The sequence below is a fragment of the Cavia porcellus genome, unplaced genomic scaffold, assembly GCF_034190915.1.
Source record: "Cavia porcellus strain 051 isolate PalLab524CR breed Dunkin Hartley unplaced genomic scaffold, mCavPor4.1 scaffold_29, whole genome shotgun sequence".
Classification (NCBI taxonomy): domain Eukaryota; kingdom Metazoa; phylum Chordata; class Mammalia; order Rodentia; family Caviidae; genus Cavia; species Cavia porcellus.
Window position 1 is genome coordinate 2,768,464 of NW_026947512.1, and position 22,568 is coordinate 2,791,031.

Below are 22,568 nucleotides of genomic sequence, written 5' to 3' on the forward strand. Positions count from 1 at the left end.
CAATCCCCAATACCATAAAAATAACAGGCATATAAATCAATATGTTTGTTTGATTTTTTTCCTCTAAGCAGTATGTTATAAACACCTCTCCACTCACTACCTCTAGATCTCTCTTACTGTTTCTTTTGACTACAGTGTTTCATGGCATGGACATGCCATAACTAACTTGAGTTAATCTACCAGCCGACAGATATTTAAATAATTTTCAGGTTCTCACAACTATAATTATACAAAGTGTATCCACGTTTACATCTCTGTCTGTCTGTGAGTTGTTCTTCAGGGCACATTTTGTAGAATTCACATCCACAGAAAGCCGCAGCCTCAGAGGCCCGAGGGAGTGCTGAGGAAAAACTATGGTCCCAATCTGATCCTCCTGCAGGCACCCGTCTTCCCTCCTGAGTTTGACACTTTCACCCAGCTCTGGTAATCTACCCTCTGCGAGGGTGACTTAGCCTAAGGAGGCTTTGAAAGTGCACTGCAAACGCACATACTAAATTTGCCAGGAAAAGCACTTGTCACACAAAAGAGGGCCACAGGAGGAGGAGGACGAAGAAACAAAACAAGGGAAAGACAAGCAGCGTGAAAAAAGGCAAGGCAGACCCCTGCCTCCTAATCGGCAAAGTGTCTCTCAGCATGCCAGGAGGGAGGCTTTCTGGAAAGGCCTGGAGCCTTGCCCAAAGCTCACAGTAGCTTTATGTTTGCCAACGCTGGGAAGAAACTTTCTGTTCCTGATGGAGTAAGAAGCAGATACAAATGTGAAACTTTTAAGATTCCACAAAGGAAAGCAACATCACAAAATCATGACAGAGAAAACACAATTACAGACAATGGCCTTCTGTCTTACTCCATCTGGTTCCACTCCTAGGACCCAACTTACACCCTAACCAGGTCTGAACAGGAGAGTAGGCAGAACCTTACTGGAAAATCACAAACATCCAGGAAAAGTGTGATTGCACAAATGTCAGAAGTTACATGGCTCAGTGCACAGACCAAGAAAAGAAGGAAAACCTGATTCCTTACCGGAAGTAAGAGAATCAGGTAAGTCCGTTAACTTCACTGACTCCTATCTGGAAAAGAGAAATACCTGCTGCTCCTGATACTGAGCAGTTGTAACTTCAAATGTCAATAAAGACATTGTGAGATATCTGGATAAAGACCTAACCGTTATCAGAACTACAACTAGTTCCCAAAAGTCACAAGGGGAATGGACTGAAAAGCATGAAAAGGCTTGGTGGAATCAATCAGTACTGTGGAAACCAAGTCGGGACTTTGCCAGTTATCACAGAAGCACACGGAGTGCAAGCTGTGTTGTTACATATGTGGATCAGGGCCTGCAGGAGAAAGGTAACCTCTGTGAACAAACACACACACACCCTGAGGCATACTCCCTGGGACAGATCAACTGAAAGATATTAAATTGTAATATTAACTATGAAACATGATTCTTGAATGACCTGCAAAGACTGAGGAAGTAATTCCTGAAACCACATGGAAAGATTAAGATTGTGATGTAGCCAGTGTGTGGCCTTCCTTGCCAACATAATCTTTCATGGCTGCAAAGCAACTCCTCAAACCCCAGGGGAGGTTAACCCTGAGTACGTGTGTGAGGCAGTGGGCCACAGCAGCAGGCAAATGTGACAGCAGAGGGGACAGCCAGAGTAGTGTTTTACACACACATCCAAGATTTGTGGTGTGTAAGGCTTTTACAACCTATCACAACGGCCAACAAGGAAAGAAAGACTCGCTGAGATTCCAAATGTGGAACTCCCAAGCCTTTTCCTTCTAGAAAACAGACTATTAGGGAGAATTAATTCATAGATTAAGCTAATAATTAGAGTGTCCTTCATTTTCCATGTTCACAAAACATATTACATAAGGGGGCTCACATTAGAGGTGTCCAGGGTCTCCTGGAAGCATTTAACTTCTCAGGGAGCTAAGCTAGTCACGGTTTCAGTGAGGGCCTCCTGGGGACATTAAAGCAGAAATCTTGAGGATATGTAGTAAGTCATCAGGGGAAGACTCTGCAATGCAAGTGCAGGTCCCGAGGTGACAGCCAGCCAGTGGTGAGTAAAGAAGACAGTTTAAAGAATGAAAAGAGAGGGGAGGGATATAGCACTAGGTTTGCTATACTCATTGATTTCTTAGCCAATCAGAGTTCACACTTCATGGCATCTCATTAAAAGTATTAGATACCTTGGCCATGAGGTACAGGGAAGAGCACCCTGCGAACCTTCCGGCTCCTAAGGACAGCCAGGCTGCTGAGGTGAGCATTAAAGCAGCAGTTATAATCAAACTGCAAATACTTAATAAATGCAGTGAGTTTGGAGAATGGTATTCATGAATACTAAAATCCCACAGGTGACAAAATACTCCAGAAATAATAAACATTTAATACAATTTTTCTATGTATAAAATCACCCTCCCACAATATATACTTGCCAAGCCAAGACAAAAAGAACAACTTTGTCTACTTAGAGTTCTTTTCTCTCCCCTGAAATCTATTTGCAATAATAATTTATAAGCATGTATTCACCAGCAGAAGATATGACATGGAACTTTCTTTTTTAAAGCAGTGAAATGTTTTTTTCTATTTTGGAACATTCTCCAAAATCTAGATCTCATCCTGTAGATAATGAAAAGGACACAAAAGCTATGTTCCTGACCTTTGCCAAGCCTGAGAATAGGATCTGATGCATTTGTCCTCCAGCGAATGAAGGCTAAATTAATCTCAACCCTGCCTCTGAGCTGGATTCTCTCTACCTTGTTCTCCTAGTCACAGTGTGATGCACTAGTGTTCAGGAAAGGCAGCAGATAGAGGCTGCCTCCCAGACTCTAGCAAGATGTTTTTCCCAATGGGAAAGAACAAAGGAAAGGATATAGACAAATGTAGGAAGAGATCATCACAAGCATACAGAGCCTTTTTTCATTCTTTTTTTTTATCTACAAAGGATGGAAACATTACTATTTGGCCTTGTCAAGGTCACCTTGTAGTGCCTTCTTGTATCTTCCCTCACATTTGGCTATTCATGGTAAATAGTGATTAGACTACAGGCAGAGGAAGTGAAAGAGGGATTGAGATAGAGCCAGAGAAACAGTCGCCAACAAAGCAGAGTAAAAAGCAAGGGCAGGGGGCAGTCACAGAAGAGAACAGGCCGCAAGGCGAGGAGGAGGGAGAAAGATTCTGAAAAGAACACTCGCAGAAATACCCAGTAAATGCGACTGGGAGATCGGCAAGAGTAGGATGAGATGAGACTGAAACCTACTACCCTAAGTCAAGACTGCTTACACATCTACCTTCCATCTCCTCACTAAGCACCTAAGAAAAACATGTTCATTTTTATCATGGGGGAAGAAACATAGGCCATACAGTGTAGAGGTTAAGGCCTGGGTTAAATCCAAGCTCTTTCATTTGTTCACTGTAGGAACTTGGATATGTTCCTTTACCCTCCCATGTTCCTCATCTGTAAAGTTGGAATAATAATCGATAGTTATTAAAAGCATATATAATATTTATCCCAGGCATTATGCCTATTAAGCAGTCCATGTCATCTACTACTATTAGAAAAGTGCATTGCTCCTTGCTGAAATTATCTAATTTTCCATAAATCCTAGCACTCTGGGAGGCTGAGGCAAGAGAAACACAAGATTGGGCCTGGCCTGGTCAACTACGACACTTAGTGAGACCCAAAATAAAACAAAAATAAAGTAAAATAAAAATGGTTGGAAATGTACTGCAGCACAAAGACCCTGGGTTCAATCCCCGTGTGGCAAAAGCAAATAAAACACACAAAAGACAAAATCAACTTCCCATGGTCTAAGAAGGGGGTTTCATGTTATAAATAGACTTCTATTTAAAAAAAAAATTGTGGACACCCTCTATGCTTTCACCATTTGAAGGGAGTTTCCACTGGTGATGTCTGTTGCGACCAGGCGCTGAGAACAGGAAGCAGGTTCTCAGTTGATGACGCTGACTAATTTGGCCTTTCTTCTTTCCCCACATCCTTCAACCCATCTCCTTCCCCAGGAAACAAGTCTAACTTCCACATTTCATAACAGCTGCTTGAGGGACCTTGCTCAGGACATTCATTCCACAATAAACCAACAGCCTGGCAAAACAGCGTGGATTAAAGGAAATAATGCCAAATTAAAAGAGCTCAGAATACAGAATAACAACCTAAAATTTCAATCACATCAGAGATACTATTATCTCGTTCTTCACGTACCTCTGCAGGCTTGACTCTGATATAGACAAATGTAGAAAGAGATCATCACAAGCATATGAAATCCCAATATTCTCTGAGACAGCAGGTCTAAGATCAAAAGTCCTGGGTGACATACTCAAGCTTTGGTTTAGTTGGACCTCAGTTCAAATACCAGATCTGTCACTTAATCAACTGGTTGATCTTCAAGAACACAATTTATGTGAAACTTCAGTTAATACACTTGTAATGTGAGGGCAAAATCTTGAGGTATTTGTGATCATATAAATATAAAGCACCTAACTTCACCATGGGTTCACCACCACTAACCTAACTTCATGCCTGGAGAAAGCTGGCACATACTGTACTGGTGGGGGTGGCAAGGGTGGGTGATATTGTCATTTTCATTGTCTGCCAGGCTGCAGGGTGGATGGAAGGACAGAATCTGGTTGTGACATCTGTTTACTTCCTCTAACACACACACAAAAAAAACTCACGACTGATTTTTCTACCTTTTGAATCACTGATTATTGCAATGATTTTTACTTCCTTAATTATTAGAATATTAATTTCTGCTCGAGAGGTCTCAACCTATATCCCTTAAGTGCACATTTTTAATGGTTTGTTAAAACTACAGCTTTTATTTTTCACTGTCTTGTTTGAACATTTTAAAGACAATGTCAGGCTCTTTTTTATGGAATATTAATTCTCTATTTCTTCTTTCATTTTAATTTTAAACATATTCCTCCCCCATTATAACCTCTAATTCTTTTAAATTAGATTTTAAATTTCATTTTTGCTCTGTTCCTTACCCTTCTCCTTTTTCCCATTTTTTATTACAATCACTCTGATTAAATCTAATCACAAATTTTCTGGAATGAATATCAATTGCAAATCTCCATGAAGACTTAACACTTTCCACCATAAAATTCCACAGGCTTCAAGAATCACAGCCAGTTTTCTTTGACTCATATCACTTTTCTCTAATGTGTATCCAAGGTCTTGGATCACTATTGATTATTTCATCCTTTACCAGTAATTAAAACCTGGTGTCATGGTTTACAATTTGGGGGAAAAGATTACAAAAATGACATTTGTAACATTTAAGCATGTAGAAATGAAAAATCAGAATTAGCCTAGTTTTTGTCTGTTTCTGATTTTGTTTGTTTGTTTGTCTTCCAGTGATGGGGATCAAACCCAAGGCCTCATATATGTTAGGTAAGCACCCTGCCACTTAGCTTCACTTTCAACCCCAAAAAGAGTAATTTCCACAATCTGAAGCACTGCTATGGTAAAGAGTTTGAGAAAACAAAACTTGGCATTCCAGAAGGAAAGTGATGAGATTCAACTAAAGAAAAGGAAATCTGTTTTTCAACATTTTCAACCAAAGCTTTTTCAACATTTGTCACCAAAGGGAAGAAATAAAGCGTCATTTCCTGAGGAGTTTCAAACCTCTTTAAATAGAATATGTTTGTGTATATGCGCACACATACACACACACACACATATATCTCGTACATTTTAGACAACGTAAAGTTCATGATATAAAAGCTCTATATGCTTTACATTTTCTTCACTTCTGAATTCAATAACTGTAATAAATTTGCCCTAGAAAAAAATAGCTTTTTGTTATCTGGTTCAAACTGTATTATTTTCAAAGACAGCATTTTATCATGTAAAAATGTCACCAGGAAGGATGAGGAGGGCACAGGTGGAACGAACACAGAGGCATTGCTCTGGCCGCAGGAAGTGAGTTTCCTGACTCTTAAATTGTGTGTGCATGCGTGTGTGTGTGTGTGTGTGTGTGTGTGTGTGTGTGTGTGCACGTGCATGCACAGCTCTAGGAAGAGAATCCAAGGATAAAAATGCCCACCCCAACCCAATTCCAAACTAGGGGCCAGCTTAGGAATTCTAAAACAACATAACACAGTTTATTATGTACATCAGTCTGGTCCCAAGATCAGAAATCACTGTGTGGTATCACTGTGAGTTATTCTGCATAATCAGATACTTTTCTAAATGCATGAAGAACGCTAGCCAGCTGTGGCCTGAGACTCTAGAAACCAATCTTTCATCTTGAATGCTTCACCTGTATTTCCACATTTTCCTTCTTTCAAGTTCTTTTGTCTACTGATATGCTGATTACATCCACCTAAGAAACTTGGGACATGGTTCCTATATAAAAAGGAAGGGTCACTCTTAGTATTTACTACAGAAGTTGAAAAACCAAACATGCTTGGCCCGTTTTTTTTCCCTCACAGTGATTCCCTGTCTTCCTTCCATGTTACCCAGGTCTACAAAACTGAAAGCAGGCTGCCCTAAAGCAGGATGTTTACATCTTAGAAAGTCACTGGGTTCCTGCTGTCTGTGACCCACCTGAAATCACAAGAGAACACATTCATAGCAAAGGAAACCTATGGGCATTCTGCCACACCTTGTCTCACCCCACGGGACAGTGTTTTCGCTCATCTCTTTACTTACAACCACAGTGAGCAGTGTGATGTCATGACTACAAAAGCAAATAAAGACTATCGACTTTTATCTTCTTGTTTTGTCAAGGCCAGTTACACGGTCTTTCCAACAAAGAAAAGTGGCCAAGAGCACTTCTCAAAACTTCCATATAACATTTGGACCATATCTCTGTTTCGGTTCCTGATATTGTTTTATTTTTATTTATTTTGTTTTGCTGAGACAGGGTCTAGCTATATAGTTTAGCTGGTCTTGAATCCTCAGTGATCATGCTGCCTCAGCTTCTGTGTGTTGAGATTATAAGTGTATGCTTCCACACCTGAATTCTGATATTCATTTTTTAAACAACAAAAAATAACAGACATCACTGAACTTGAAAGGACATCAGTGCTCATATGTTCCAAGCACTCATTCTCCAGGTGAAGAATCTGAAGCAGAGAGGTGAAGTGACGCAGCTGAGGCCACATGGCTGGTAAAGGACGGAGCAGGGCTAGAATCTAACTTCTCCAGCCCCCTCATCCAGGATGTTTCACCTTCCTTGTGGCTGCTTTTGAACCACCACTATGTAGACAAAGGGAAGGGATGAATAATTCTCCAAATAAGCAAGCTTAAACGTATACAGACACAGTTTTCTCTTGAGGACTCTCCTCTGACCGCTTTGTAGCAGTCTCTTAGGTAGACACCTTTCACAGTTAAGGTCAGGTCACTGTTGTGCGCTGTAGCACCGAGCTGCATCCATGACCCTCACCAAAGCTAAGACCACATTGTTTCCAAATGCTACCAAATGACCTCTGGGAGACGACTCACCCCATTGAGAACTAAAGTCACACTGTCATACAGCATCCACACCTATCAGCCATCAGGAAGCTGTGATCCTCGCTATATCAGATGCTAGAGGTCAAGGAAAACCAGAAGCCTTCAAAGACACCTAGATACAAGAAGGTGCTTCCCTGGTTTCCTCTCAGAAAGACAAAGCAGTGACACTTAAGTCTGGACATTTTCAGAAGGATAACGTCAGAAAAAAAGAGAGCAAAAGGTAACTGTGAAGCAAGATTTAAAAATAATGCAAGAAATGGGAAAAAAACAGAAAGAGAAAAGAAAGGAAATGAAAAAAGAAAGAGGTCTCCAGTGAAATGGGTTGTTAACATTCCAGAATTTGTAGGACAGAGAAACCCATTATAAAATAATGTGTTATATTCTCATCAGGCATGATTTTTTTTAAAAAAGCCAACTCAGTCTGAGGAAAAGGGTCAAGAACTTTCCACAAAGTCATTGTGAGGCTTTGGGAAAGGACCATTGTCCCTATATTGTGGACCCCTCAGGGGAGTTCTGTGTGAGCTCTTTGTTGCAATTTCATGTGCTTAAAACTCTAAAGACCTTTGGAACAGCTTAGCCTGGAGTGTCACCCACGTCAGTGTCCCTGGTGCACAATGCATTTCAGTGGGACTCAGAAATAATGAATATGACTTTTCACATCCAGGGTACAATCAATTTTCTTAACTGCTACTTCCCCCAAAACCTATTTAATCTCAAAACACCCACAGGAAAACAGAAAATCCAGCTCTGTGTATCCTTCTGACTGATCCTCTTCTTTGTGTACTCAGGGGCCAAGTGAAAAGTGTCTAGATTTGACTCCTTTCCAACACATGTGGATGACAACATGTTTATGTTTGACTCTGAATCTGGTCACAGGTCGAGTCACACTGGACAAGCTGGTCACTCAATTCTTACAGTATTTCCTTCCTTTATGTGCTCAAAAATATCCCACTACATATTTCTTACAAAAAGGCACTTTATTTAAAAAAATTACTTTAGTATTCACAGAGGAATTTTTTTAAAAACACTCCTAAATCTAAGATTTGTAACCTGTAACGTGCTAAGGAGTCCTATGAGGACCTTGTAAAACTGAAGCTCCTCATCTGGGTGCCAGTGTCTTGGGACAGAGCTTGAGACAAATTCTCACACGTTCCAATCTGATGCTGGTGCTGTCGTCTGTGGTCACACTGACTAGCGAGGTTCAAAGTAAGATCCATTCCAAAAGAATCATCTATTGAACTAGATTGTTTCCCTTCGGAAAGAACATTCTACAGCTGGCTGGTCATTGCTTACCAGGGAAAGTCCAAACTCTCATGAGAAACTGAAGTCCTTCACGATATAACTGTGGTTTGGCTTCAGCCCCACAGACTCTCCTCGCCCAACACGTACACCACAACTCAACCACCCCAATTCTGTGTGGTTCCCTAGAATTCCAGGTACGTGAATTTCCCTGATCAAGTAGCCAATTTCCTCTGCCTAGATGGCCCTATACCCAAGTCTCGACCATCCTTCATTGCCACCTCCTTCCACGACCCTCACCCATCCCTCTAGATTGTTCTTCCTGCCACAGCTTGTACTTGGCATTCAAGTATCTAGAGTAAGTCTGGTTTTCTGCAATAAGATTATAAAATAAAATTATAAAACCACATGGAGCTTAATTCAGGAGTTACAGAAGTTGTTTTCTGACTTTCCATCCTGACTCCTAAAGAAAGGAATTCGTCAAGAAATCCCAGACTTTGCCCTCCACTAAATGAATATTTAAAACCAGAGTTTGGGACACCAGAACACACAGCTCCTATACTCAAGATCACCCCTACAGAAGCCCCACCCATGCATGGCGGATATTCCCTCAGTGTCTCCTAGATTAGTGTCATCAACATAATCTTCCATTTTTAAAACACACACACACACACACAACTACTACAACTACTAGCTCCTTTGTCCCCAGATCACTCTCCATCTCATTTCTTAATTCCCTCTATAGCAAACTCCTCCCTACTGTCCCTGCTTCTGCCTCTTTGTCCTCTCTTGACCCACACCTCCATCCTGCAAAGCTGTCCCGGCCAAGGGTCACCAAAGACTGCAGCATTGCAAAGCAGAAGTCCCTCCCAGACTGCCCTCACTTGATCTACAGACAGTGCTGGGCATAGCTACCGTTCCTCCCCAAACTCTTTACTTCCTTTGTCTTCTGGGACACAACTTCCTCTTCTTTCTTCTCTTCCTCCAAATCCCCCACAGCTGCTCTGTTCTGTTCTCCTCCACCAAACTCTCTTTTCCTAACTCCAAACACAGGGAGAAACTGAAACTCAGTTCCTGGGCCTTCTCTCTCTCTTTTTTTTTTCTTTACCCTTGATCTCCAGGAGGGCACAGTCAGTCCTGTGGCCCCAAATACCATCTGTAAACCAAGGATGCACAAATGTGTAACTGCACTCCTCCCCAAAATTCACAGTCATCCAATTACTTTGAAATTTATGGGTCCATAATGAATTTATCAACACATACTCTCACCAAACCTGCTCATCACCAGACTTTCTTACCAAGGTTCTGTTCTACTAGTTACCCAAACCACAACCTGGGGACCATCCTGGCTTCCTTTTTCCTCTCATACAGTCACACACACACACACACACACACACACACACACACTCCAGCACGTCCTGCCAATCTTCAAAATGTCTGCAGAAGCAGAGCACTTCCACTGTCCCTGCTTGAGTCCACATCACCAGCAATCCTTGCTTGGACCCCAGAAAGGATTCTAACCACCCTTTTCCCACCTGCACTGCCACGATCTATTTTCCACCCCAAATCAGAACAAGCCTTTTAAAATAGTTAGGTCATAGCACTGCTCTCAAATCCTTCTAAGCGCTTCCTGTCCTCTTAGCATCAAATTCAGTGTCTGCTGCGTTCTTCACGTCCCCGCATGGTCTGGACACATCTCGCCCGCTGGCACTTGTGGTTCCATTCACTCTGCTTCCCGATGCTCCTCCTGCCTCAGGGCCTCTTCCCCACTGCTCTGCCCAGACATCCACAAAGGTGGCCCAGTGCCCCAGAGAGCCACGCTCCATGTCGCCAGAGCCCACAGCACCTGGCTGGCACCCAGGTGACCTAGCCTCCATCCGCGTTTCATTCTTCTTCATTTTTTGATGTCTACCTTTCTCTGCTAAAACATAAAAAGAGGTAAGACTTTCTAAGTTTTGTCCCACGTGATTTTTTTCACTTATTTTATACCTCTTAGCACAATGCCTGGCTGAAACAGGTGTCCCAGTGTATTTTTCCTAGACGAATAAATGACTATTGTTATATTTTTTTAAAAGTCCATGTTTGTAGGCATTATGAAAAAGAATATAAGAAACTCTCCTGAACTATATTCTTAACAATACTGTCTTGACCGAGATACTAATGCAGAAGAAAGACGCACTCACTTCCTGATCACCGTCTTGGACTCGGATGAACTCGGGCTTCCATCTTCACAGCTTGGATCCGCCAGGTTTCCATATCTTTACACATAAAAACAAACAAGCAAGCAAAACAGTCAACGGCACTGGAAAGCTCCTCTGTGCACCTTAAGTACAAAGCAACATGTATGCAACTTGGGAATGATTAAAGAAAGAAATATTTATAAATAGCATCCAAAATGCTGCAGCATTACTGACAGTTACTGAATGGGTGCGCTTGCATATCCTAAACAGAAAAGTAATTTAAAACACTATTTAAAACATTTGCTTTACATTTCATGTGTCTTTGAAGATTTTAGATCACAGTAGACCTTTTCTTTCAGCAAGTGAGTCAGACACAAAGAAGGCAAGACCTCTGCAGGTGTGGGCCACTCCGGATCCACACTCCTGCCTGCTGCTGGGGGTCACCCAAGGGAAGGGTGGCCCTGTGGGCACAGCTCTGGTGCAGGCCACAGGTGGACACCTAAGGATGACTCCCCACTATACTGGGGAGTCGTCTCCTTCAGGGAGGTCATGCTGGAGAAGGTGCCTGGAAATGATTACGGATCTGCAAATAAAGGTCAGGATAGCATTCAGGGCTGGTTCCACAGTTCTAGTGCTGCAAGAGTAGCTGTGGGAACGCAGAGCTGGGCCCATTTAGATGCAAAAACTGGGGGGGGAGGGTAAGGCTCCAATTTTTTGGAAAATAAAAGGTGCTTAGATTTTTAAATATTGTTTATTAGAAATTTAAATTTTACTAAGTAAATTGCACAGCCCACTGTTAGCTAATCTAACTGTATAGATAAGCAAGCCCCTTTCACGCAAATAGGTTTTGTTTGGTTCAAAATGTGTATTTTAGTAAATTGACGTTCAATTCTTAAGGAGGAGTCTATTCATTTACAACGTCTGGGCTATTTTGCAATTTCTCCTCTTACCCATGAGCAGTTCAAGAGTCCTAGAGTTTCACAAGTTGGTTGTCTGCCCTACAGTTTTGATAACAGAAATTCTGTAATTGGTAGGCTTACATTTTTAAAGAACACACTTTTGTCTTCTAATGGGATTAAAGGCCCCAGTACCCTTATGGTTCCTTTTTTCTAGGATTTACAAATCCTTTTAAAAATAAAAGCCCACCATCTGGCTTGACTTCCTGCCAGTCCATCTGGTGTCCCCGTACTCCATCCTGATAGGTCCCAGTCTGTGCCCTGAGGCACAGGTCCCCCCACCTGCTCCTTTCTACAGTTCACAGCCTTACGGATTTCTTGAAGATGTTTTCCACTGGCCTCTGCCCTCCCTATTTCTCTTCATTCTGTCCACACCTGTTATTTAGAGGACTTCCTGGGCTACCCTTTGCTCTTCCTGAGATAAGAACTCAGACAGATTAAGATGTACTCAACCCCATGCAAGCAAGACACGGATGGGAAACAAAATTCCTACTAAATAAACAGAGTGCGATTTTTTTGGCTCTATCCATGGCCACCATCAGAGTGAACTCTGTCCTCATGTTCTCACAACAGGCTTTGTGGTTTGCTGAAGAAGGCAAGATTAGGGTAGGAACAGCAAAGATGCAGACTCTTAGGAAGTCACTATACCTCCAAGAGTGACCCCTAAACTCTTCTCCTGCCAGCTCTCAACTGGAACTTACTCTGTTTTTGTCACATTGGTTAGTGCAGTAAGTCTCTCTCTCTCTCTTCAATATCTCTCTCTCTCTCTCTCTCTCTCTCTCTCGTTCTCTTTTTCTCTCTCTCTCCCTCTCTCTTCTGGAAATATCATGCCTTTTATCTTCTGATTGCAAGCAATGTGAGACAGAAACAAAGTGGATAATGTTTACAAGACAGGACACACACTTAACATTTTTGAGATTTTCAGAGTTTTATATTCTATATTTCCAGATCTTCCTATTCTTTGCTTCTATGTTAGCTTCTCCTGCTTGCCTGCTCTTTTCCTGCATTTTCCATGGAGGTTTAGACAGCACCGATACTTACTGCAGTGCCCGCCCCCCCAGAAGTGTGATGCTGCAGTGCACACACAGGTGGTGTCAAGAAAGACTAAGCACTAAGCTTTGGTGAACAAAGTTCTCATGCAGTAATTTGCCTGGCCTCATCTGTGGTGGCTCAGATGATCACAGATGCACTTGTCTTGGCTACCAGAATACAGCAGGTTCATAGACAGGACCAGAGTGAGCATTTGTTGGTAAGTGGGAGACGTGGAAGAGCCATCAACAATAACAGGGCACACGCAGCAGAGCACAGTCCAGCCGCTCAGGCTCAGATCTGGCAGGTGTCCCTGACTCTACTCTCCCTGTGCATCAGCAGCCCCTCATGGCTCAGTCTTCGCAACATATCCTTGAATCAAAGCACTTCTCAATTCTGTTGTTTCTACTCTGGCTCAAAATGCCACCATCTCTGGCTTAGATCAATGCAACAGCAACTCCACTGGTCTAGTCTCCTGGCTTCTGCTCAAGCTGCCACAATGTAATAGTAATCTTGCTCCATGTAAGTCAGATCATGTCAGATCATTCAAAGCCTCCTATGACTCCCATTAGAGAAAATCCCAAATAATCACAGGCCCTGGATTATCTGCCCAACAGCTCTATCTATTCCTCTCACAACCCCTCACAACCCCTGGCCAGCCCTTACCCTCACTCACACCCTGCCCACCCCTGCACTCTGCACTTGCTTCTGGTTTTCGTCCCACCTATGCCAAAGGTCAGCTCCCCCAACTCGCTCAAGCTGCTCATACCCTACCTACTAGTGAGGCCTATCCTGACCATCCTATTTAAAGCACAAAATAATTCACATCATTTCCTTTACTATCTACATCCTTTACTTCTATCTACATCTCTGAATACCTTCTAATCTACTGTAAAATTAACTTACAATGTTGTCCATTGGAACACAAACTTCATAAAACCGTTTAACCTCTATTGCTCACTTCTGTGTCTGTGTCTGTCTCTGTCTCTCCCTCTCTCTCTCCCTCTTTTTGTAGTACCAAGGACTAAACCCAGAAATGTTCTACCACTCAATTACACTGTCAGTCTTTTTTATTTTTTACTTTAAGACAGGCCCATCCTAAATTGCCCAGGTTTGGTTTGAATTTGCAATCCTCCTGCCTCAGCAATTCCAATTAGGATTATAGGTATGTACCACCATACCCACCTGTTCACTGTTTTGGGGTTTAAAATGCTGTCTGCCCCTGACAGGCACAGAAGAACTATTTGCTGTTAGCAAATGAGTGATCTGACAGGTTGTGGAAACAGACATGATAATGAACCTCTCCAGTGCTAGGTCCAGATCTGCCTCTGCAACTGCACCATCTGGCCCCAAGCTTACACAAGTGCCATCGCCTGTCTCTAGTGTTTTGTTGTTTTTGTTGTTGGTGTTTTGGTGGGGGTTTTTTTGGTGTTTGATTTGTTTGTTTGTTTGTTTTTGAGACGGGTGTCACTGTGTAGTCCAGGCTGGCCTTGAACTCACTGTTATCCTCCTGCCTTGGCCTGCCAGGTTGCTGGGATTATAGGCATGTGCCACCATGCCCAGCTTCCAATTTCATTTTTAAGAGCTTAGGTACATAAGAAGCTTTGAGATAACAGTGATTATTCAAAAGATCTAAAATTAAGATGAAAAAACAAGTTTTAAGGTTTTTAAAACTGAAATCTTGAAGGTATAAGTAGGATGAAAATGCAAAAACACAAAGGAGACTTCTAGATGTAAGATTAACAGCCACAAACTCTGGATTTAACCAACTGGGGAAGGCATGGTACTTGCCCCTCCCGTTTCTCATCATTAAGGAGAATTAATGCTTTACAGAAATGAAATGAGACTCCCACTGGAATCTACAATTCTCTGATGTTCATTTGAGTCTGTTTTATTAGATTAAGAACACTTCTTTGATGTTTCCCTGAACCTGCTCATAGTTTCCCAGCAAAAATTAAAGTCAAGCTTAATTCTTTTGCTTCAACACAGTAAACAAGGGGTGTGTAAATCTGTGCTTAATTAATGGAGTCAAAAAGCGACAGACAAATCTGCCAGCAATGTCACCTCTAATTTCTACAAAACTTCCCAAGGATTTAAGATCAAAGCTCCAACCTAGTAAGAAGTCTTACCAATGAGCAACTGTCCTTGTATAAATGGAAGCTTATAAGTTTATATTAAAATACCAATTATCAGATGACCTTTGACATAGTTTTCTGTTATCACACGGTACAAGAAAGATTTACAAATCCTCCCAAAGTACACCCTTCAACAATTATTTACAATAGCCTAAAAACTGCTAGAAAATAGGGGGAAAAAACTAACAATATTTAACTGGGTGTTGATATTTAAACAGGAAAGAGTGATTTCCAGAGAAGATGTTTGAATTCCTTAGACTCTTTCCATGAAGGGAAGGAGCAGGGGACATTTGTGGTTCAAAGAAACTCTAAGATAAAATTGTCCCCTGGGACGGTATCTTGGGGGTGGGGGTTTTCTAACCTTTGCCCCTAAACAGGAAAGTCTCAGCAATACTGAGCCAGAATGGAAGTTATCCTGAAGAACTTTGCAAACTCTACTTGATGCTTGCAAAATGAGCCAATACTAATGAACTTATTATATTCCAGGCATTATGCCTAGTGCTTTACATCCATAGTTTCTTTTGAGTCTCACAATAATCCTCCAGGCAGGTATTATTATTCCAATTTTACAGATAAGAAAAAAAAAAAACCAGGCCCAGAGATCCTAAATAAACAGAGATGTGACTTTCAACAATCAGGCTCTAGCGCCCGGCTCTAAGCCCCCACTCTCCTACATAAGCCATAAGGTCTTACACATTCATTCACTGCATGTCTCTCTACCACACTGTAACACTCTGAGCTTAGAAACCCTGAGCCATTCATTCCTTCCCTAATCCATTCTTCCAGCATTTAATCCTCATTCAATGAAATTGTTTAATAAGCACTATGTCCAGTGATTGTTCTAGGCATTAAGAATGTAGCAGCAAACAAACCAAGTCCCTGTTTTCATGGAGCAAAAACTGTAGGGGAATTAGAAAATAATAATTAGTTAATATATGCTAAATCAGACAATGAACGGTGCAAAAAAAAGAAAGAAAAAAAGAAAGCAGGCAAGAGTGTTTGGGCGTGATAGAAGGTCACAAGTTGCTCTTTCATATGGCGTACTGTTCCAGGATAGGCCCACTGTGAGGGGACAAGTAAGCGACTGCCAGAAAGTGGAGTGTGTGTTATGTGCACTTCAAAGGAAAGAGCCTCTTAACAGCAGCAAGATTCACTGCAAAGGTCTTGGAACAGGGCAGGATGTGGTTTTTAAGGAACATCGAGCAAGCCAATGAAGAGCAGAGCACAGTGCACAGGAGGTGGGCCAGAAGCAGCAGCCACAGGGCGCAATGGACGGGGAACCACGGCAAAGACTCTAGTTTTAGTCTACTACCTTGCATACAGCTATACCCCTGAGTCTACACATACCAACACCCTATAAACACTTGCTAAATTAATTAATTACTGTTTACTACTAGGAATAAAAGAAAGGGTGGGGAGGCAAAAGAAAGGAGGAGAAACTCCGTGGAGATGCTGAAAGACTAGAAAGGAGAAGGAAAAGTAAGGACCTCACATGAAGCTTCTGGCTCAAAGACCTCTAAACATCTTTGCTTTTTAAATAAGTTCCAGCCTTGGAATAGCTTAGGCATTTTTCTTTAACTGACCCACAAGAACACAGGTCAGGTATGAGAAAAATGTTCAGAAGTCGACCTTGACTCAAAAGAATGACATGGGTGGAATTATCCTGTAGATGTCTGGAACTCCCAGTCAGCCTGGGTGAAGACTTTGGACTGTGTCCCACAGAGCAGCAAGAAGGCTGTTTTTAATCACTTTGAATAAAACCCTCTCCAATCCGTCTAACCTGAGAACTGGTCTACAGCCACCAAGCCTACCTTGGAAAAATCTTCCTCCTACAATCAAGTTGGTTGCTCAGAAGAAGACAAAAGCAGAGAAAAGATGAAAACTTCTCATTCTCCTGCAGAAAGGAAGTCACAGCAGAGAACCCGGTACTACGCTTCCGGCTCATGAGGTCTGATTCTCTGGGCAAAGTTTTTCCATACTAGAAAAAGGTAGAAGACCCCAAAAGGGCTTCCCTCCCTTCTTCCTGGCTTTTGCTGGGCATGGTCTTCACAGTCTTTGCCCTGCAGGTCTCCACAGTGTCTCTGTGGTTGCCCCTGGCAGTAGAGGCAACATTAGCAGCAAAACAATACCCAGTGTTTCTTTCTGCTTGCCTTGTCAGTTACAAAATACTAAAAAATTTCCCGGGAAAATACACTGTCATTCCCAGCCCCAACATCCATAACTGTCCAAAGAGAACAGCAAGTACAAAAGAAAGATGTCTCTTACTGCCACTTGTTTCTTATCAAAACGACGGTTATCCAAGGGTATCTGCTCTGCATCCTTGCCACACTTCCTTCTGTTTCCATTCCACGTCCCTATCACCCATTTCTTTTCTCTGGCTTGTTTCTGCTCTCAGAACCTTGTGGGTCATCAGAATTTTTTCCTTTCACTTCTAGCTCCTTATAGTTCTAAAGCAAATTCCAAATCCAAGTTTGTTATAATTATCATGAGTGTGGTGCTATGACAAATAACAGAAAAAGCAGGGATGGGAGGAGGCATCACTCAGTCAACTACATGCTCTGTTAATGAGCCTAGATTTTTCTCAGGTTTAAGATGAATTAGCACACTATTAACAAATCAGTCCAAGCCTGTGGCTCAGTTTTTCCAAACCACAAGAAGTTGGCATTGCAGCACTCTTCAAGAAGCTTATGAAGCATGCTATGCAAAATCAAGTACAATGAATTTGAGTTCAATATCATAGCATCCTGTCCTTTTCAAAACTACTTTTCTCTCCCATACTTATAAAAAACTCAGTGTAACTCAATTTACTTAAACTGGTGTTTACTGGCAACTTTAGAAGAAGCCAAATGCAAAAGAGCTGTGTTTCCCAGGTCTGGAAGCCAGACTTCAGTCTCAAAGACAAAGTTTATAAAAATAAAAGCATTTTTAAAAAGTCCAAGAAGAGAGAAGTGATAAGAAAAGCTAAAATTAACTCAAACAGCCAATCTCTTTTCCTTTCTAAGATTTAGAAATACTTTTCTTAAAAACTGTCAAATTCATTTTAATAAAGTATTAAATGTACTATGCTCAATGAAATCAATTAATTTACTTTTCACAGCCATACTTAGGATCTTTGCTCCAATTATAAGCTAGGACAGTGCCCCCATTTGACTCACAGTGGCTACTTATATGTCCCCTGTCACCCACACTAGGGATCCTTGGCCTGAAGGGGCATAAACTAACATTCCCAGGATGAATTTATAGAGTAATCCCCTAAATTATACACAAAATTTTATGATATGCTTTTTTCTAAATAGAGGGCCCATAGTTTTTAGCAGACTGTGCAGGGGGTTTTGATCAATTCCTTCCACCCACTGCTTGAAAAATAGTCAAAACCACTCCTTTAGCTTATCAGACTGTATTTAAAGCTTTCCAGTCACCACTCAGAATATATACACGTTATCTTTCAGTTTCTTGTCAATTTCATAGTTTCCAAATATCAGCAAATTTTTTTTAAACCTGTTGGGTAATTCTAAATTCTTTTTGGAAAAAAAAAAAAAAAAACAAAGACAAGATAAGTGCATGTCCTGCCTCCCTTTGCCAAATGAGATGAGAAAAGGGATACTTCATGGAAACATTTTTATCTCTTAGGTCTTATAAACCCCATTTCAGGAAAACAAATCCACAGTGGTTACGTTCTGCAGTGAAGCCGCTGACAGCATCCCTTCAGTATCTACTTGAACAACCATCACTGCCCATCCCATAAAGCTAGAGTTCCCTAGCCACTGCTTGTTCCCATGGAGAATTCCTATGGTGCTGCTGGGTGGGAATGGCATCTACTTGGAAAAAGTAAATAAAGAGTCCCAAAGACAACCAACCCAGCAGGGAAGAGAACTTATTTCCATTTTCCCTCATGTGATTATGGTTGGATGCAATTCTAAAGCAATACCAGATTAAAGTCTTCTGGTTGACCCAAAGTAATTGGCATAGTTACAGGGAAAAAATAGTAACAATGCTTGTTGTGTTGAGGCCCCGTCTTTTGTTTCCAGTACTGCTTCCTGGAACTGACTGTGTGGGCCACAGCTGAGCAGGGCACAAGTTTGAACAGAACAGAGGTGAAGGTAAACACCTGACCTTTACTATCTTGGGGCCCAGGAACACTAGATTCTTGGAGTCAATTTGCCTAACACGAATTCCTTGTTTTTATCTATTGCTGTTCTAACAAATTCCCCAAACAGTGGCTCCAAACAAATGTACTGTTTCATAGTTAGGTACATGAGAAGTCCATCACAGGACTCAATGAGCTAAAGACCAGTGTTAGCAGAGCTGCAATTCCCTTCCAGAGAAAGAATGTTTAACTGTCTCTTCTGGCTTCTACGAGAGGCCTCTGTGCCTTGACTTGTGGCCTCTTTCCTCCTTCAGAGCCAACAACATAGCGTCTCTCTAATACGGTCCTCATCCTCAGATCCCCATCTCTGACTCTCTTCTGCATCTGTTTGTCATATTTAAGGACGCTTGTGATCACTACACCCACCTAGATAATTCAAAATACTCTTATTTTAATATCCACTTAATTTGTAACCTTAGTTACATCAGCAACCGAAATTTTCATTGCCAATAACTTCACATATTCATAGCTTCTGGGGACTAGAACTGGGACATCTTTTGGGGCTGTTATTCTGCCTACCACAGACTGATGTGTAAATTACTATAAATGTTATATCTTCTATTGTTCTAAGTTTTCTTCTCCACCTGTAGCAGAAGAAACATGGGACCTATCAGGAAAGACAGGCCCTGCAAAATTTTCAATGCTCTTCACTATGTTAAAGTATTTCAGTTCCCAAAGTTTCTCACAGTCCTTGTTACCAGCCAGTCATCACTTCCTCCTAGTCCCAGGAAATAAGATCTGAGTTCAGTTTATCCTTTAACAACCTGCCTTTGCTTTTAACTGATAACATATCCAAGAAGTGTTTTGCTAGAGAGTTATTAATACCCAGACCTAAAGAATACCTATTAATAACACCCAGACCTAAAGAAAATCTACTTAAATTCACTGATTGTCATAGAAATCCTAAGAAATGGCCTTCGTTTATAAAGACATTCTCACTGTAACCCAGATATCCAGGATATCTGTTTTAAACTAGAAACAAAGCAATGTTAAGATTTCCTGAAAGCTTTCCCACTAGATAAATGAAATGAGCATCTTGGAGCCAACTGACCAATAAATCTTAATGTTTTCATGCACAGGAGTACAAAAGACTCATGGGTAACCCATACTACCAGTTTCCATTTGGCCCTGCAGGGAGCTGGGGGGCTTACTACATTAATAGAAAATGTAAACTCATTATTTTTAAGTTTTTTCCAATATAAGTGATAGGGGGCTGGGGATATAGCTCAGCAGCATAAGCGCCTTCCTTACAAGTGTGAGGTCGTGAGTTCGATCCCTGGTACCGATAAAAACGAAAAAGACAAAAAAAAATATAGACAATATAAGTGATAGAACTCAAATATTAATAAGTAACTCTTAGAAAAAAAAGAAGTATAGAAAACATATGAGTTTAGTAGTAACAAAAGTTACTATGAATGTTAATACTGTAAGAGACCAACACTTGGAGGTGACATATGACCATCATAGTACAATGCTATGACACCTTCTGATTAGGCTGTTTCCAGCATCTGTTTCCTACAGAAGAGAAGTAAGGGAATTTTTTTACTTCTATGAGCACTGCATACTGGCATTAATCTATGAATATTTAGTGAGAGCCCAGTCTAATTCTAGCATTCAATTAAAAAGGAAAAAAAAAACAATTATTTAAAAGGGAGGCTTAACAATCAGTAACTTAAAATATACAGTAGGCATCTCAAAAGTGTTTACCCAGTTTCTTATCCTAAGAAAGCATTTGAGAAGGGAATGGATTTGTACTATGTGATTTTTACAGAAAATTTACTATTGTGCTATTACCTGAAAGCTCCTAAGAGGAAGGAGGTCTACTGTTAGGAAATTTTTTTTTTTTTACTCTTTTTCCATAAAAGAAAAAATAAATAAATAAAAGTGCATGTTCAGTCCTCACTTCCTTGACAATGATGGTACAAATCTACAGATTTATTTATCTCTCCCACTAAATATAAGAAGAAGTCAAGTAATACACACTGCTGCACCTTCTAAATATCTGCTCATAATAGGCAAATAAAATAGCTCCTACTGTAGGCACCATTTCTCCCCACAGGTGGAGCAGGAGTAAGACAGACAAGACTCTGAGCAGGGGAGATAATCAAGAAAAAGGCAAAATAAATTATATTTAAGTAATTGTAAACCTACCAATAAAACAAAGAAAGAAAACAAGGTAATGGCTATCTCTTAAGTATTTAGTATCTTGTAAATACTAAGGACTTCACTTGCATTACCCTCATAATAACCCTATGACTTAGGTACTATTTTACATTCTCCTATTCTAGATAAGGTAACTAAAGCTAGAAAGATAAACTGCTCAGTGCTACAGACTAAGGAGTGTTAGCCAGCTTGCCATCGCTCTAACAAATACCTGAGATCATCAATTTATAAAGAGAAAGGTTTTGGAGATTCTAATTCATGCCTAGTTGACCCTGTTGCTCTTGGGTCTGTTGCAAAGGTTGTGCGTATCATGATAGGATTGTGTGGTGGAGCAAAACCACAACCCTCATGGCCCAGAAGTGAAAAAGAGAAAGGGCCTGAAGTTCCTCTATTCCTTTGAAGACCACCTCAAAGGAACCCCGCTTGGCCCTGCCCCAAAAAGGCTCTACCACTTCCCCAGAGTGCCCAATGGAGATGGCTTACAAAAGAGGTCTTTGAGAACTGCTTATGATCCGAATTACTGCAAAATACAAAACTGGATTCAAATTTAAGTTTGAATTTGAAAGAATTTGAGTCCTACACTCAAATTCTTTATTATACTATATGCTGAAGACATGGATCTCATAACTAAAAGATAGGCAAGTTGTTTTTCCCTAAAGCGTCTTAAAGCTCTGAAAGAAAAAAAAGATATCTGATCCTTATGACAAAATCCTTGTTAGTAAAAAGAATTTTTCCAGGCTTTCATTTGACCAGTTCCTCTCTGTGCTGTAGAAGAACCAGCTTCACTGGCAAGGCCAGCTCCATTCTTGCTAATCAGTACATCACCTTTTATACACAAGTGTTACCACTCCATGTGGCATAAGACACAGATTTAAAGTTACTATTTCATATTTACATAAATCTACCCAGACTTCCTCATTTCATATCACACAGTGCCCAAGAACAGTGCCTCAGAGAAGTACAGTAGTATATGGAGTTCAGGGATTTGGCCAATAAATACATATATATAGTTCAGACACAGAGACACAACAGTGACCTTCCTGATCCACAATCTATCTAATCACCTAAGATCACTGGCCAGCACACTTTTACTCATAAAGCCTCTCTTGCATAATCTCTGTTGTAGAACCTAGCTCTAGTGGTTATGTCAACTAATACTTTTATTCATATGTGCGTTTAGCATTACATTCCCCCACTAGACATTATTTAGAAGAGGGCAGGAACCACATCAGGCT

At 41.0% G+C, this 22,568-nt stretch overlaps 1 protein-coding gene across 9 annotated transcripts in view; it reads right to left on the reverse strand.

Annotated features, from left to right (window-relative positions):
* Rgl1 (ral guanine nucleotide dissociation stimulator like 1) overlaps positions 1 to 22,568 on the reverse strand; it is a 255,408-nt gene that overhangs the window by 46,594 nt on the left and 186,246 nt on the right. For 7 of the 9 annotated variants that reach the window (XM_063239711.1, XM_063239708.1, XM_003474720.5 and 4 more), the window contains one exon: positions 10,907 to 10,981. The exons of the other annotated variants lie outside the window; for them this stretch is intronic. In XM_063239711.1, the coding sequence (XP_063095781.1) occupies positions 10,907 to 10,981 (75 nt within the window). The remainder of the gene's footprint in view (positions 1 to 10,906; positions 10,982 to 22,568) is intronic. 9 annotated transcript variants of the gene reach the window in all.